The following is a 17,235-nucleotide window of genomic DNA, read 5'->3' as shown; positions in this document are numbered from 1 at the left end:
ACCGATCATTGCTGGATAGAGTGGCGTTGGCATCAGTGAGGATGATGGTGACGTCGTGTGGTGGGGCTTGGTTGACAGCCTGGTGGAGTTGGTCAAAGAACGCGTCCTTCGCATCCTCATCAGCGACATCGGTGGGGGCGTAGGCGACGATCACTGTCATCTTGCCGTGATGGTGGAGGAATCGAGCAGACAGTAGTCTGTCGCTTATTGGTGTCCAGCTGATGAGGGACCTCCGGAGGGCTTTTGGAATGGCAAGAGCCACACCGTAAAGGCCGGTCCGACTCTCGGGGCCACTCCAGATGTAGCAATGGTTGCCAGCTGTTGTTTCACCATTGCCTTGCCATCGTACTTCACAGAGCCCTGCCATGGTGATGTTATAGCGACAGAGCTCTCGGGACAGCAGGGTGGCAGCTCCGGGGCGAAGGAGTGTCTGGACATTCCAGGTGGCGACACGGGTCTTATGACGAAGATCGATCCGTACTCGTTGGTCGGGGGCAGGCTGGGGTCCGTTACCGTGTTGGTCAGTCCGGCTTCTTTCTCTGGTCAGTTTCGTAACAAAGTGTGTTTCTCCTGGGTGAGTTGTTAGCCCTCCGCAGGATAGTCGGTTGGTGGGGCTGCCACCTCACAGCGTACCGACACGCTGGGGTCTTTGTTTGTCTGGAACCTACCCCGGAGACCGGCCCGCCATGGGTGACCCTACCAGGAGCAAGCTCCCGACGGTATCGCTCTCCAGGGTCACTGGAACACGCAAGCCCCCTCGCCGCATCAAGGCCAGACCCATCCGAGGGGGGTACATGGATGGAGAGTAGAAAAGTCTTTGTGCGTATTTAAAAAGATGTTTGATGACTTTTGGCAGGGCGTGTCACTTTTCAACAGCCGGTTGTTTGATTTTACAGCGCGGCAAACTTGTGAATGAATCGCATGCGGTGCACTTTATGTTTGCCGGAGGCTCGCAAAAAAGGCTGATTTATGAGCCGCGTCAGGAGCCGGAGCGCTGACTACAGCACATGTAAATCTCGGAGCGCTTTTACACATGATTTCGCATGAATGGGGAGCGCTGGGGCACATATCATCAAGACTAATGAGCGTGTGCAATCCATTTCAATATGTGCATGTACTGTATGTATGTGTGTGTGTGAATGTGAGTGTGCCTGTCCGTGGCCGTGTGTGAACTCACAGCTCTCAATCTCCAGTGTGCAGTTCTGTTCGTCCAGCGGGTATCGCCTCAGGTCCATCATGCAGGCGGCCGTCGTAGTGATTCTGAGTCCAAAGGCCGAATGGGGGGGTTGGAGAGGTGGGAACATGTTTATTGGTTAGTGTTAATGCTGCATTGCAGTATGAAGAGGAATACAGTAGTTACACTGATATGAATATACTGTAGATATTATACATACCCACATGCATATACAAACAAAATCATACAGTATACACGGGAATGTCTCATAAAATTAGAATACAGTGGGACCTTGCTACTTCGTGGTTCCAAGTTCGCGGGTTCAGAGCTTTGCAGGTCTAAAAAATCTCATCTCATCTCATCTCATCAGCCGTACCGCTTATCCTCATTAGGGTCGCGGGGGGGCTGGAGCCCATCCCAGCCATCTCCGGGCAGTGGGCAGGGGACACCCTGAACTGGTTGCCAGCCAATCGCAGGGCACACGGGGACAGACAACGCATTCGCTCATTCACACCTAGGGACAATTTGGACCGGCCAATTCACCTGAAATGCATGTTTTTGGAACGTGGGAGGAAACCGGAGTGCCCGGAGGAAACCCACGCAAGCACGGGGAGAACATACAAACTGCGCACAGGAAGTCTGGAGCTGGATTTGAACCCACGACAGGTTCCCATGACATGAACTGTGCCGCACAAGTGCTAACCACTGCGCCGCCGTGCTGCTGTGGTCTAAAAAATAATAATAATAAAATAAAATAATAATTTAAAAAAAAGTTTAACCGAGGGATTACTGTATTGTAATATTGTGTATTCTTCATCTTCTGTAAACCCCTATCACAGTTGCCATGGGGCCCAATTGGCCCCGCCCGAGTGGCGCCAGCTGCGGCTTATTGACAGATTGGCTTTCCGTCGATCTAAGCTCAGTGCTGTCATTTTTCCTTTGTCAGTCCGTCAACGAACCTCTGCCCCGCAAGACGTGGGTTTTGACTCGGTCCTGTTTTCCAGTTGGTATTCCCTGTCCGGTATTGTTCCCGTTTATTTTTGTCCTGTTTAATATTGGTTTCCAGCTTCGTTCCCGTCTATTTTTGTCCTGTTTATTATTCTCTCCAGTTTTCATTCCCGTCTAGTTTGTCCTGTTTATTTTAGATATCCTGTTTCACTATCAATCCTGTCTGGCTTCCTATTATTTCACGCCAGACTGCTGCCTAATGTGCACGACTCCCCATTTCCTGTCAAATAAAAGCCTTGTGTGAGTAACGTCACGCGTTTGGGTCCTGATCCTGTTCTGATTCTTGACAACCAATTATAAAAACAAAAAAAATCATGGATCCCAAGTCACCGATACGTTAACAATCAACACAAATATCACAAGTCCTTTATTCGAAACTTAATGTAGATATGGTAGATAGAGAGATAAATACTGCAGATAGAAAGATAAATACTGCAGATAGAGAGATAGATACTGTAGATAGCTATAGATACTGTAGAAAGCAATAGACAGATAGAAAGATAAGAATGAAAATCATATTTCAGAATGGATAGAGAATTTACAGATTTTGCTGTTTTTTTTTCGTAGTAGCATTCAAGAGCTTTATGTTAAGTCGAAAGTGGTTCTTAGACAATGTTATCCCGTGTGCATCAAACCTGCTATTACAGAGTCCAGCAGATGGTACCAATACACCATAAACAATCAAGGAACAATCAACCTTGCCAATACAAAAACGAGCATTGCTTGACTTATTTTTAATTGTTGTAGTTTCTATAAGAAATGCGTATTTCATAATTTGCTAACTACGTAATATTTGGTAGCATATGACCATTTACCTGAGGCCGTAAAGAACGGTGCCGTCCGGGTGCAGGCGGATCATGCGGTTCTTAACGGTGACACCATGCACGAAAGACTTTTTGTCATTGAGAAAGTAAGTGTCAGGCACCCACAACTGGTCAGCCACACGGTTGTCCAGGGTGAGATTGAGAGGAATGCCTAGGTAGGCCAGACGCTTATCCCGCCAGTACTGCTGGAAGTACATGGTCAGCGTGTAGTCCTGAAGAGAAAACGGGAGAGCCACCTATTAATCATTTTAACCGTGATAACAAAGCATTTTCAAGAAAAATGTTCACAACTCTTTGTTTTAGAAAAATCTACAGAAAATTCAAAAAACTACTGCTGATTAAATCGACTGATCGGCTGATTGATCAGTCAAAACCTTAATTAGTACCAGAGAAACATAACAGAGCTGAAGAATGTGTTACAATTATGCATGTAGCTTCTGAGTTTGATATTTAATTTACACTTCATCAGTTCAGTTTCCAAGATACGCGCTACAAAAGAAAGTTCTGTTTGTGCAAAAGAGGGAATGGGTGGATTGATAGATTCTTATAGATGGAAGGATCAATAATTAATAAAGGACCTCACTGACTCATTGGCTGCGTTCCATCAGTGATCCGGTACAACACAAAAGCTTTTTGAAGCCTTTTAATGGAGCTGACTGGACTTGATTCTGCTGACTAATATTCTCTTAAATAAATAAGCAGGTCACAGGAAATAAACAAGCCTCCGCATCAGTGACTACACATTTCCAAAAGAGCTTGTGTGCATATTTAGCGTACTGTGCTGCATGTCCCGCGTAGGAAGGTTGTAATGGCAGTCATTGGTAAGGCTGACTACATCCCACCTGAACAAATACATATTACTCATACACTCATCGCTATTGTGAAACTGCTTACCTGACGTCGATGAAATGATGGAAATGCAGTTTTTCTGTGTGTGTGTTAGGGGTAAAATTGCCGCATTGTGTTGCAGCTGCAACAATGCCTTATGGTTTGGAGTGAACTGCGCAACATTGTGACCCGATTTATTTGTGTTTGCGGTTAAGATAACCACAGTGTTTAATTGTATCTGGATAGCCAGACTCATATCGAAGTCATATGTAAGTATACATTAGGGGTGGGGGGGATATTTCTATTCTTGGACGCATCGCGATCCTTACGTGAATAAATCGATTCACAAACATCGAAATTTCCATTATTTGAAATATGCCAAACAACATAAAAACTGACAGTTAAAAGTAAAGCAGAACTAAGAAGCGAGATTTGTTTTCTGGTCATATGTAAACAGCTTCACATTTTAACAAAAGTGTGTTATGCAGTCTGCCTTCTGCAACATCTACTGGTATTGCAGACTACGAGACAAAATCGATGGTTCATGCAGGCTGTACCAGGCTGAAAACATGAACCATGTACAGAAGTGTAGCCGGCTACTTTTTACCAAACAGAAACCTGCCAAAAAGTGTTCTCTCACAAGTAAATGATACCACCAGACATTACTTGATTTCAAACCAGGGTAATAGACACAACTGTTGGAGGCAACAACAATTGCACTCAACAGGACGTGGTGCGTGGATGTCTATTGACAACTCAGGGACGCGTTTTGATAAAAAGAAAAAGCATCAAAACATTTTTAGCTTAAGGTACGGAAGAACTCATTTTGACTTAAATTATTTTTGTATGCTATTTTGTGAGTTTGCATAGATTATAGTGAAAATCATATATCTTTTTCTTCTTTGTTCAGAATGCAGTTATTTAAAACTACAAGTATTTAAGTCCGTAGGGGAAAATATTGTAAAATATGCTTCAATAATTGTTTCAATCAATAGTAAGACCCTAATCATAAGAATAATTGTGTCACGATTCCGTCATTTGCCTGCTAATTGCCCTCACCTGCGTTCACTCTTTCAGCCCCAGCTGCCTCTTGTTTCCTAATTACCCTTCTCCCTATTTAAGCACTTCATTCTCTGTCACTCTTGGTCAGTCCGTCAGCAAACTTCATTGCATGCAAGGCATGCACTTGTGACTCTGGATCCCGACCTGTTCCTGTATCATACCTGATTCCGTCCCGTTTCCTGTATCGATCCCCGATCAACGCTCCGTTCACCTGTCTCAGCTACCAGTATCCTGCCTGATACCGTCCCCTGCATCGATCCCCGATCCACGCTCCGTTCTCCTGTCCTCGCTACCCCTATACTGCCTAATTCCATCCCGTTTCCTGTATCTATCCCCGATCCACGTTTCGTACTCCTGTCCCGGCTTCGCGTAATCTGCCTGATTCCGTCCTCTGTTTCCCGTATTGATCTCCGGCCACGCTTGGTTCTCCCGACTTGTCCGGTCCATGATTACGCTCTTCTCTCCGGCACTGCCTGTCCGCCCTACCATCTGTCATCGGCCACAGGGGCTCCCTGTTCCACCTGTCCAGCTAGCACCAGATCGCTGTCTTTTCCTCTCGCCCAGACTTCCCGGATCTCTTAATAAAGTGTTGTGTGAAACGTTACGCATTTGGGTCCACCATTTGTTCTGGTCGTGACAGATTGAATAATTAGGTACCTAAAGTTTTCCACTCCTTATTGCTGTATTACTATTTTTATAACTAGTGTTCAAGTCTTTGTTAAGTTCAATAAATGAACAAAAATGAATATAAGTGATTTTTGTTACATATCCACAATATTTGAAATATTGCAATTGACGAATGTTGACTGTGAGGGGAAAGTGTAAAAAGGCGATGCTATTTGCTAAAGCGGCTGTCTTTAGTTATTTTCTAAATCCAGGCCATGGACAGCCGGGACAGAATAAAATAGGGCCAGGATACAATTTAGTAATCTATCAATTTTTTTACATCGCTATCTTGTTAATGATCTTTTATTGCAATATTGCTCAAAGCTACATTCTCCGTATTTATTTTCTAATCTTTGTGGAACATATTTCTACCATGTTTGTTTTCATTTGTGTGATTACACTGAATCTGTGCAATTTGAATTTCAGGCTTGCCTATTTAAAGTGAAAAAAGATAAGAAAGTACCTAAATGGTAAATGGTCTGCATTTACATAGTGCTTTCACTGATGACAACCCAAAGTGCTTTACAATGTGTCAAGACCAGAACGGAGACAGGACCCACTTGCGTTGCATTTCTCATAAGTTTTATTGAAGGAAGAGAAACGGTTGCGCCCACGATCCGGTGATTGCTGTACGCGGGAAGCAGGTCACTCTGAACGCGGAAATAGATCTTCCGTGGCAAGAGATGGCGGTGTCATGAACAGAAAAACGGGTCAGTAGCCGGGACAGGAGAGCAAAATCGGGGTCGGGAGCGAGTCGTAAGACAGGAAAGGAGAGTAGACGTGGTCGGGGACAAGAAGAGGTCGAAAGCCGGGACGGGAAAGTGTACGTGGTCAGGATCAAAAACGAGTTATAGCCGAGGGATAGACTGGAGCAAAACACAGGTGTGAGTCGGGGTCAAAAAAGGCTTGCCTAGTGTTAACTGAGGTTTGCAGACGGACTGACAAAAGGGGATCGATAGGAGTGGGTTTAAATAGGGACAGGGAGCCAATCAGAGTCCGAGGCAGTTGGCGCCAAAGGAGCGGGCACAGATGATTCACAACGGTAATCATGACACAATGTGCTTCACACTTACGCATTCTCTCTCTCTCCCACATACACACGCACAAGCACGAATGCACACACACACGGCCAGAGGCAGCCATGCAAGGCACCTACATGCCTTTTGGGAGCATTAGGGGTTGAGTGTCTTGCCCAAGGATACTTTGACATTTAACTCGGAAGATCCGGGAATCGCACCTGCGACCTCTCGGTCCAATTACAAGTCCTCTACATCCTCCTCCCAATTCGAATATGTTTTAATAACTGAATTTGAACAAAGAAAAACAAGAATTTAATAATGGTAACTATAATTCATGCATACTCACAAAAGAGCACACAAAAAGTGATTTAAGTCAAAATGAGTTCTTCCTCACCTAAAGCCAAAATGAAGTATGTTGCAAAAAAGGGGTTGATATACTTGTTTTTAGAGTTGACATACGGGAGTTGCAGAGGTGCTACTGTTGATAAGGTAGTGAGATCAAAAGCAGTTGTTTCAAGGACGTGATATCCTCCCACATGCAGCAGCACCAGAATAGTGGGGCAGCTGAATCAGCTTTTACACAATCCCGGTGCAAACTCCCACTTTACGGAAGAGTCTAACTGTTTAAAACACCGTCTTAATGCTGAATACGTACGTGAATATGTAGTCACGTACCGACGTCAATTGACTTGTGAAATTAACTAGCATTTTTTCCACTACTGACTCAAAATTTCAATGACACCATTTCATTTTTTCATCGTCTACTAAGCTAAGGATCAAAACTTGAAAACACTGAAGTATTTTTATCGACCAGATGCTGACTTGTAAACGTGTGTGGGTGCTGATTCTTGTCACGTTTTGGATCTCGGGAGAGACAAAGAAATGTTTTCAGTCTCTAGTAAATGAGGCCTTGAGGGAAGACATGAGCGCTGTGCCATCCTGGGCAAAAAAGCATGTCAGACGTGTGACCTGTCACGCTAACACCTGTCTATCAACTGGGAATAGCGGAAAGGATCACAAAATGAGTGAGAGCCTCCACCTAGATGCGATGGGAGAGTGCTTAAGGTTTCCCCAGTGGAATGTGTGTCGTGCTGTTCAATACGACATGTTCAATTCAAGCAGTATTTTATACAATTTGGAAGAGTGTAAAAACAGATCGGCTGATTTTAGCGTTGATAACGTGAATGGACGTATGTATGTTTGTGTGTGTGCAAACATTCAGACACGTTTATGTAGGCTGTGTGAATAGACGGCGTGCATTATGTGTGCACAACATCCGAACAGACAGTCTATCAAATCATAAGGAACGAAAAAATACTAAAGACATATAGAACACTGAGAATAGTCACACAATTAGTGTTTATCAAGTGAAGCTAGTTGGTAAAGAAGTGTCTGTACATCAAACATCTGGACTATAAGTGAAAAAACAAACATTCGGGCGCCAGATCTTTCTACTACCAACAATGTGGTCTTTAAACACATTGTGAATCCAGCACAACTGGCCGCATTGCTGGGCAAAGGCACTGTTTTTGTCATGATTACTCATTGCCCTCACCTGTGCCCGCTTGTTTGGCGCCAGCTGTTGCTTGTTGCCTGATTAATTCCCCTCCTATTTATACCCAGTACGCGTGTCTCTCCTGTCAGTCCGTCAGCGAACCTCTGCATACGCAAGGCAAGCACTTTGGCTCCCATTGGTCCCGTTTTCATTCGTATACCACTCGTCTGTTCCTGATTCCCCGATTGTCTCTGACATCGACCCGTTTTGTCCTTTTGACCACGCTCTGATCTCCCGCTCCGGCTAACAACCCGTTTTTAACCACTGACCATGCTCTGATCTCCCACTTGACACGTTTTGCCCGTTTGACCACACTACGATCTCCCGCTCCGGAGTATCAACTTCCACATTCCGATCAAGCTCCGATCCCGTGAGCGGCTTGCTTCCCTCGTCCAGGGAGCACCGGATAGCTGGCGTTTGTTTTTCTCTCTTTCTCAAAAAACTTGTGACAAAACGCTACACATCTGGGTCCTCCTCCTTTTCTGGCTCTGACAGTAACATTATAATGCCCATTAATGCTTTATTTTTAAGAATAATGAATTCAATGCCTTTTAAGACTTTTCAAGGATCCGTGAGAACCCTGTACGTACTGAGAAACTCGTACATTTAGGACTGTATATGCGTTGACATATTTCAATATTACAACGCTGTCCTAATATTGTTTTTTAACATTTTTTACACGTTTATCCTGGAGTGCCAAGACAATGTGTGGTGTAGCGGTCATGGTTCAAATAAGGCGATCTTTTGGACTCGTTTCAGCCAGCAAACGCAGTACTATCATCGGCATCCCCGGGGGTCTACCCTCCACACCCCGGAAAGGATACTATTTTTTTCGACAGGCTTTCAGAGACACTCAAAGTTTTTTGGAAACAGTCAAGTATTCTCGCCTTGGGTTTATGGTGCGCATCCACAATCACTAAAAGGCACGTCGCAAGTGAGGCCCTTGCTCTGGCCTACACTCACCAGGTAATACAGAGAAATAAGCAGTAAAATCACAAAAACGCCTCACAAATGCCTCTTTCATTTTGACATCCATTAAAATTAATGTAGACCTGTGACAACATAAAACCCAATCTGGTGGAGCAATCCAATATGGCTGACTGTTAACATTCGGGGATGCACGCAACGTCACGCAAAAAACGTCTAGATTTTTTGTTGGATTACGTCTGACCCTGAGGCCTTGTGTTTGACACGAGTACTCAACTCTACAGGTTCATTACTCGAAATTTGGTTGGCAGTGTCAGGACCAGAACGGAAACAGGACCCAATTGCGTTACCTTTCTCCCAGGTTTTATTAAAGGAAAGAGGAAGGGCTGCGCCCACGATCCGGCGTTCGCTAAGCGCGGGGAGCCGGTTGGTCTGAACGCGGAAGAGGATCTTCCGTGGCGAGCGATGGCGATGTCGGGAACCGAAAACAGGTCATTAGCCGGTATAGGAGAGCAAAAATGTGGTCGGAAGCGAGTCGTAAGCCAGGAAAGGAGAGTAGACGTGGTCGAGGACAAAAATAGGTCGTAAGCCGGGATGGGAGAGTAGACGTGGTCAGGTTAAAAAACGGGTTGAAGCCGAGGGACAGACGGGAGCATAAAACAGGTGGGAATCAGGGTCGAAAAAGGCTAGGCAAGTTTTAACTGAGGTTCGCAGACGGACTGACAACAGGGGATTGACAGAAACGAGTTCATATAGTGACAGGGAGCCAATCAGAGCCCGCGGCGATTGGCGCCAAATGAGCGGGCACAGCTGAGTCACATCAGTAATCATGACAGGGAGGGTTTTTACACCATTTTTGTAGCCAAATTCAAGCACTTTAAGGACTTTCAATTTTTTCATTTTTTTCAGTAACATTATTAAATCTGGTGTGAATCATGTGTTTTGTAGATCCACAAATATAGCGATTTACATCTGCGATGTTTAATCTTGTGTGTGCATCTATCAAGACATATGATTTTTAGATCTAGAGTAAATCAGAACAATTCAAGTGTAATTATATTTTAGACAAAATCCCAACCAATGTAGGAGTTAGGTAAATTGATAGTGAAATGTAGCTTACATTTTCAGTTGCAGGAAGTTGTTCCAGTTGCAGTTTACCACTACCTTGGTTTTTGGCATTGCCCATAATAAATGTCTATAATTCAAACATGATATTTGCACTCACACACATTTCATACTGCACTGTTTAGGTGTAGTATGCACCTGTCCTTTTGGGTGCAACCTGTAGGGGCCAATGGCGCTACAAAAGACAATCCCATAAGAACTAATGCCAGCTGCCGTTAATCACGAGGTTAAGAAATGCAATGGCAAAGCGCGGTGTGAGCGTTGTTTTCAATTACACTTTCACTGGCAATCGCTTAATCCAAAGTTCAGGCATTTTTCAAACTTTGAAAAGAATACATTACAATTCAAGCAACTTCAAGGATTTTGAGCACCGGTACGAACCCTGGTTGTAATGTATAAAATAACTCATATAGAACTTACCATATTGACCTCTGAGACCATGTCAATGCTCGCCACGTCTATGCTCATGCCAACAGCTACAGGTGCTCCTTAAAAAAACGCAAGAAAGGGTGTATATGATTACATAATAATAAAAATAAATGGGTTAGAAATTGTTTCAAATATTTTACCTCCAAAATCCGGCCTGAGACGAATGTCGTATCCCTTCAAAAGTTTGTCCACTGTGTCTTTGACAAAAGACATGTTGCCAGGCTCTTTGACACTAAAAGAGAAAATGGCAGTTACATTTAAAACAGTAAAGTCGAGATTACAAAGCAGAAGTCATCCTTGGCGCCAAAGAGTTTACCTGGCGCATGCGAACAACGCAGCCGCAAAGAACGACCCGTAACCCAATTTGCGCCAGGACGGCGCCCAGAGAAGGACCCTCATCCTCCCGATTCAGGTGAGCTATGAGACGGGGTGGAAGCCGGCGCTTCGCCCCCTCGCCTAGGTGTTTCCCTGCCCGCCGTCCCTACTCCGCCCTCACTTCGCTTCGCCTCTGCCCCGTTGAGCGCTTCTAAATCAGGTGAGACTTCGCCCACGCGACGACACACGCGTGAACGCTCCATCAATCCGCCGCGTCCCACGCGTCACTTCTCCCTCCTTTTTTTTGGCAGCTCGTCGCCTCAAATAACGTCCTTGTGTGCTTCATGCGCACTTTCTGATTAAAGCGCGTGCATGTGGCGTGCTAATGAGTGGCGCGAGTGGGCTAGCTTGGACTCTAATAGATCCTACAGTGAGCACTAAGCTGCGCCCACCATTGTTACCATACATATGTATCACACGCAGAGCAAATAGAGCGGCCGAAATAAAATCGAGCCACTCTTGAGTCACTATTTTTCCTGATAGCATAGCCGTATCTTTTCTTCCTTATCATGCAAACTTATCTCAAATCACAGTAGAAAAGGGTCTCAATTATTATATAGAGAGTCATTTTCATGGCATCAATGTGTCCAAAAAGGGCAAAGGCAGTCGTCTGCCTTGGATTCTCATACATGTCAACCTGTACGTTTTTGCCGTACAAAGTACGATTTATTATGCATTTAAGACGTGTACGACGCACAAAAAAAATCTGCACGGAAAAACGCAAATTTATCAATTATGGGTACCATCCGGTAAACACCGACTATCACGAAACGGCAAATCAATCAAGTCAAACGAGTTCGCCGCGGTATCTTCTATCTCTTTGGATACAATCATCGAGTCGCAATGGCCGAACCTGAATTAAAAGTAAGTCATTCTGATCTGAAAACAACAGGCGGGGTTCTCATTTCATCTCATCTCATTAGCTGCACTGCTTATCCTTAGTAGGGTCGCGGGGGTGCTGGAGCCCATCCCAGCAATCACCGGGCAGTGGGCAGGGGACGCCCTGAACTGGTTGCCAGCCAATGGCAGGGCACACAGAGACAGACAACTCGCTCGCTCATTCACACCTAGGGACAATTTGGACCGGCCAATTAACCTGAAATGCGTGTCTTTGGAATGTGGGAGGAAACCGGAGTGCCCGGAGGAAACCCACGCAAGCACTGGCGGGGTTGATTGAGTAAATTTGAAATGCACGTGGTCTTAAAAAACATCGGATTTCATGTGAAGTGAAAGGAAGTCCGTCTCTTTTTAGAGAACCGGCTTTTACGGCTCAAGTCATTAAAGAGAGCCGGCTCTCAAACGTCACACATGCTTTGATGCATTATATTACGAATTATTATGTTGTATAAAGGAGTTAAGAAAAAAAGGAAATATAAAAGGAGAAAATGAAAAAAGACAGGTTTGTGGTTATCCCTTCAATCAGTGTATTACCAACAATCATTGAATGCAGAAAACACATTTATAATTTGAATAAGAAAATGTATTATTCTACTTAATTATGTTTGCATGTATTTTTTCTTCTACAGTGAACGTCCAAGATACGTATTTAATTTTTGAACTTTTTTTTATAATAAATCTCATTCATTTCCAGCAACTCAGTATCTCACAGCAAAATGCTAATTAACAATATATATGATATAACGAAACACGTGTACAATATAACATGTTAAACTACATAAATAAACATGTTTAAAAAAAAATACGGTTTAAGATTATTTTGTATTTTGTAAGGGAGAATATGACAGTTTGTAAGGCCATAGAGCCGTGGAGGTTGACAGGTATGCATTCTGATTGGCTGAAAACAGCGTTGCCGGATCTATTAATTGCCGCTGCTAGCAAACGACTAAGACCAAATGTGCGTGAGTGGAGTTTTAAGACTTAAAATTGGTATCGAGGATTTGAACTCACATCCATCAGTTTTTAATTTGCTTTAACGGGTAACGATTGACCTTGTAATAAAACCTGTACTGTTGAATATTCAAAAAGTGAAAACTTACCTGCCAGCCTCGGCCAATTGCTCCCCTTATTAATGACAGCGATGTCCCTTAATAGGCGATAGTAAACTGTCATGATGACTGATTATTTTCACCTGTGCCTGCTCGTTTGGCACCAGCCGCTGCTGGCTTCCTAATTGGTTCCCCATCTTACTCAAACTCAGTCCTTTCACTCGCCTGTTGTCAGTCCGTCAACAAACCTCTGCACCCGCAAGAGGATTTCGACTTTGTCCGGTATCCTGTCCGGTATCGATCCCGTCTGTTTCGTCCTGTTTTGATTTCGGTCTCTGGTCACCAGTGTCTGATATCGTGCCCGTCAGTCTCGTCCTGTCTGATTTCTGTCTCCAGTCTCCTATATCTGTTATCAAACCTTTCAATCCTGTTCTGTCCGCTATCGACATCATCTGTCCGGTATCGGCTCGTGTAACTGGTATCGATCTCGTTGGTCTCTTGCTTTCCAGGCCAGACTTTTGTCTTTCTTCTTTCGCTCAGCAATCGCTGAATCACTGACGTTTTGTGTTTAATGTGCATGACTGCCCCTTTCCAGTAAACTAAATCTTGTGTGATAAACGTTACGCATCTGGGTCCTACCTCCTATTCCGGTTCATGACAGTAAACCTTACAAACACAGTGTCGCACCTATTAACTCACAGCCAGAGAGACTATTTAGAATAAAAACAAATATAATTTGTGCAACAAAGTTCATTTTGTTTACAGAATAAACAACACACATTTCTTCTAGCGTCTTTCTTAGTTATTTCCCCACTTGCAGTAAACTTAGTGTTTCTTATTATACAAAGCAGTGAAGGATTTCGCAGACTTCATCTGTTTTACAGATGGTTTTACTCCGAAACAGAAACATTTTAGGTTCGTTTGCAACAAAGAAGTCTGTGTATCAGTTCCCAATGTTTTCCTATACTTGATGACGTTGTCGTCTTCAACTACGGTAATTACGGAGACAATCTGGATTACAGCCGAAATGGGCAAGACAAAATCAGGCTAACAAAAAATTAAGCGGCAATAAACATTACAAACAAAACAAGGCACCTATTTTCTCGCGTCAAGACAGATTATATAGACTAAAAACGAAAAACTGTTGAAACAAAACGTACCAAAACTAAATGGTTGATCGAGGATAACATTTACATAACATAATAAAGACAAAAACATATAACAAGTTAATGGCATTTACTCCTACACAATTTTTGTATTTCACACTGATTTACTTCTTCAACTCGATCGTTTTTCTCAATGTTTTTCTCTTTCACTTTCTCTTATAACAAATTTTCTGTGAGCCCACTATTATCGGCAAAAAGTAAATCAGATAGGATTATCAAGACGTGTTGTCGGTCCGCCAATTTCTCTCCAATGCTACCAGTTGGAGTAGATTGGCCACCCATTCAGGTATGCGCGGGTTTGTTCGAATTCCGATTTTTCGTTTCAATACCGAAGCAAAAATGATTCAGTTTTTCGGTCGAAAACGGATTTGTTCAAATAGAGTCATCCGAGTACAGAGGTAACACTGTACGGACAAAAAGAAGGTTCTTATATAACAATAATCTTTTTTAAATCAGAGTAAATGTCAGAACCCGAACAGACAGTGGACCCAAACGCGTAACGTTTTCACACCAAGCTTTCTTTTACGGAAGCGGAGCAGTCATGCGCAGGAACACAAACGCCAGTGATTCAGCGATCGCTGGGCAGAAGAAGTGGGGCAGAGAAGTCAGGCGCGGGAAAACAGGAAGCCAGGGGCAGACGAGCAGGATACCGGAAAGGACAGGGCAAACGGGATCGATACCAGATACAGGATGCACAAGCAGATACCGGACAGGATGGGACCGATAGGATCGATGCTAGATACAGGATACCGAATGCAGGATACCGGACAGGACTCAACTGACGGGATCATTACCAGATACAGGATGCACGAGCAATATACCGGACAGGACGAGACAGACGGGATCAATCCCGGATGCAGGATACCGGACAGGACGGGTCAGACGGGATCGATACCCGATACAAGATACACGAGCAGGATACCGTACAGGCCAGGAAGGGACAGACGGGATCAATACCGGATACTGGATAGACGAGCAGGATACCAGACCGGACGGGACTGACGGGATCAATACCGGATACTGGATACACGAGCGGGATACCGGACAGGACTCGACTGACGGGATTGTTACCGGATACAGGATGCACGAGCAAGATACCAGACAGGACGGGACAGACAGGATCGATACCGGACACTGGGTAGACGAGCAGGATACCGGACAGAGTCGAAATGCTGGCCTTGCAAGTGCAGAGGTTCGTTGACGGACTGACAAGGAGTGAACGAGAGCACTGAGTTTAAATAGGAGGAGAGCCAATCAGGCAACGAGCAGCAGCTGGCGCCAAACAAGCCGGCACAGGTGAGGGCAATGGGCAATCGAGACAGCAAAGGAGTGTAGTTGGTGATTTTACAAAATTATATATCATAGAGGTAAAACAACTAAACAATAATCGACACCTCAACCAGGAAAAAGAATCTTGATAATACTGTAGAGGTGGACAATATCGCAATAACATCACAATTTTTTTCCAGTCTATTTCATTTTTTAGGTGGCAATCTCATTAAAGCTTTAACGTTCTCATATCATCGTATCCCCCAACCCTACTTTCCACCCTTTCTTTATTTCCCTTTTCTCTTCAAACTGCAGATCTGGCAATTTTCCACCTCCAGAGATACTGTTACAAGCCCCTTTCGATCTATCAATAAGGCAGTACTTTCTCGGCCCTTATGTAAAACAACATTGCTTACCACAAAATAACACTCACCTAGTGTCGTAGATTGCATGCAGCTTTTTGTTCCCATCCACAGCGTTCCTGCAATTGAAAAAAAAAAAACAGTTGAGAGCAATTCACAAATTCTGTGCTGTTGACCTCTAAAGTCGTCCTACCTCCAATTAAATTAGCTGACAATGTAAGAGTATAAAACGAATCCTAAAACAATTTCCCCCCCGGGCGTACAGTCCAACTGACGATTATAGCACAATTTAATGGGGGAATCGTGTTTCAGCATGAACAACAATAATGCTTCACTGAATGGTTGCCTCAAGCACGTAGAAACCATTTCCCAAACATGAGACTGTTAGCGTGGTCCACAATATGAGCGCCTTTCTTCACCTATGACTAAAGTGCAAACGCTAGCTAACAAACAGCCTAAATCTCAAGGTCAGCAAATTGGCCAAGCAGCCTTCAGCAAAGGTGAAAAGACAGAAAGTACATTGTAGCTTCTTCCACTTCAACATAACAAGATGAACTAATGGTGATCAAAAACCAATAACCAAACATTTCAAAAATGCACTCAAATAAGTATAGTAGTAGTGGTATAATAGTTAATTTTGTGCTTTACTAAATTAAAGCTTTCCCGATAACACTTTCGGATGTTAAAAACTTGTCGTAATCCATTCGAAACAATAGAAATGTGATACCCGCTACAGTGGTGGTCTTATTTTAAAGGGACAGTATGTATTATTAGACCACTAGATGTCTAACAGGCGTCAAACAGGCAGCCCGCAGGCCGGATCAGGCCCGCTATGGGATTGATGCAGCCCACGAAACAACACTCAGAGAAGCGTAAGAGAAAAACGAGATGCAGGTTGAAATATATCCCTAAGGGTGAATGCTTGCACTCGCATTGATCCAAAAAATAAATAATGAACCAGTACAGATGCTCCCCTACTTACGAACATTCGAGTTGCGAACAACAGTACATATGAACATTTTTTTCGGGATGTCAAAAAATATCCGGACATTGTTGGAAGTTATATTTTGTATTTGTATTTTTCCAAGTAGAGGACAGTGCTGTAGTACTTCTTGTTGCCACGTGGCGCTGTGAGAGGTCACCCAGCACCCACCCAGAAGAAGAAATCCGGCTTCTACTTCCTGGTTCGTGTAAACATAACAACGTGTTCTGTATCTCTAGTGCACTAAGAACTTTTTATTGTTTATTATCTTAGCCGTTTCTCTTAAAACGAGTGTGGAATAAGAAAGCTTGATGCGGTTGAGAAAATGGTCGGAACGCTTTTTTTCTTCCACTTCTTACCAAGGCGGAGGACCTCACTTTATTTATCATTATAGAGCATATTACTTTATGAAATGTTTATTTTTTTAGTACAAAACAATACAGGTCACATATACACGCCTAAAATATACTTAAATATACCTTAAACATACAAAATATAGCACTGAAGAAACTTACAAA

The 17,235-nt window shown here is 43.7% G+C and overlaps 1 protein-coding gene across 3 annotated transcripts in view; it reads right to left on the bottom strand.

The window, feature by feature from the left end:
- Positions 1 to 17,235, bottom strand: part of gabrb3 (gamma-aminobutyric acid type A receptor subunit beta3) — a 66,634-nt gene that overhangs the window by 13,734 nt on the left and 35,665 nt on the right. The window contains exons 1-6 of one of the 3 annotated variants that reach the window (XM_088350471.1): positions 15,929 to 16,364; positions 15,807 to 15,854; positions 10,758 to 10,849; positions 10,609 to 10,676; positions 2,998 to 3,218; positions 1,178 to 1,260 (exon numbers count right to left, since the gene is read on the bottom strand). In XM_088350471.1, the coding sequence (XP_088206597.1) occupies positions 1,178 to 1,260; positions 2,998 to 3,218; positions 10,609 to 10,676; positions 10,758 to 10,830 (445 nt within the window). In that variant the 5' untranslated portion in view covers positions 10,831 to 10,849; positions 15,807 to 15,854; positions 15,929 to 16,364. Of the gene's footprint in view, positions 1 to 1,177; positions 1,261 to 2,997; positions 3,219 to 10,608; positions 10,677 to 10,757; positions 10,850 to 10,933; positions 11,280 to 15,806; positions 15,855 to 15,928; positions 16,365 to 17,235 lie in introns of those variants that run through there. The other 2 variants (XM_088350469.1, XM_088350470.1) reach the window with 2 other exon arrangements.

Source organism: Urocampus carinirostris, chromosome 12 (assembly GCF_059441175.1).
Source record: "Urocampus carinirostris isolate Australia breed hairy pipefish chromosome 12, RoL_Ucar_1.0, whole genome shotgun sequence".
Classification (NCBI taxonomy): Eukaryota; Metazoa; Chordata; class Actinopteri; order Syngnathiformes; family Syngnathidae; genus Urocampus; species Urocampus carinirostris.
Note: the sequence above shows the minus strand (reverse complement) of the source record. Positions and strands in the feature narration are given on the sequence as shown.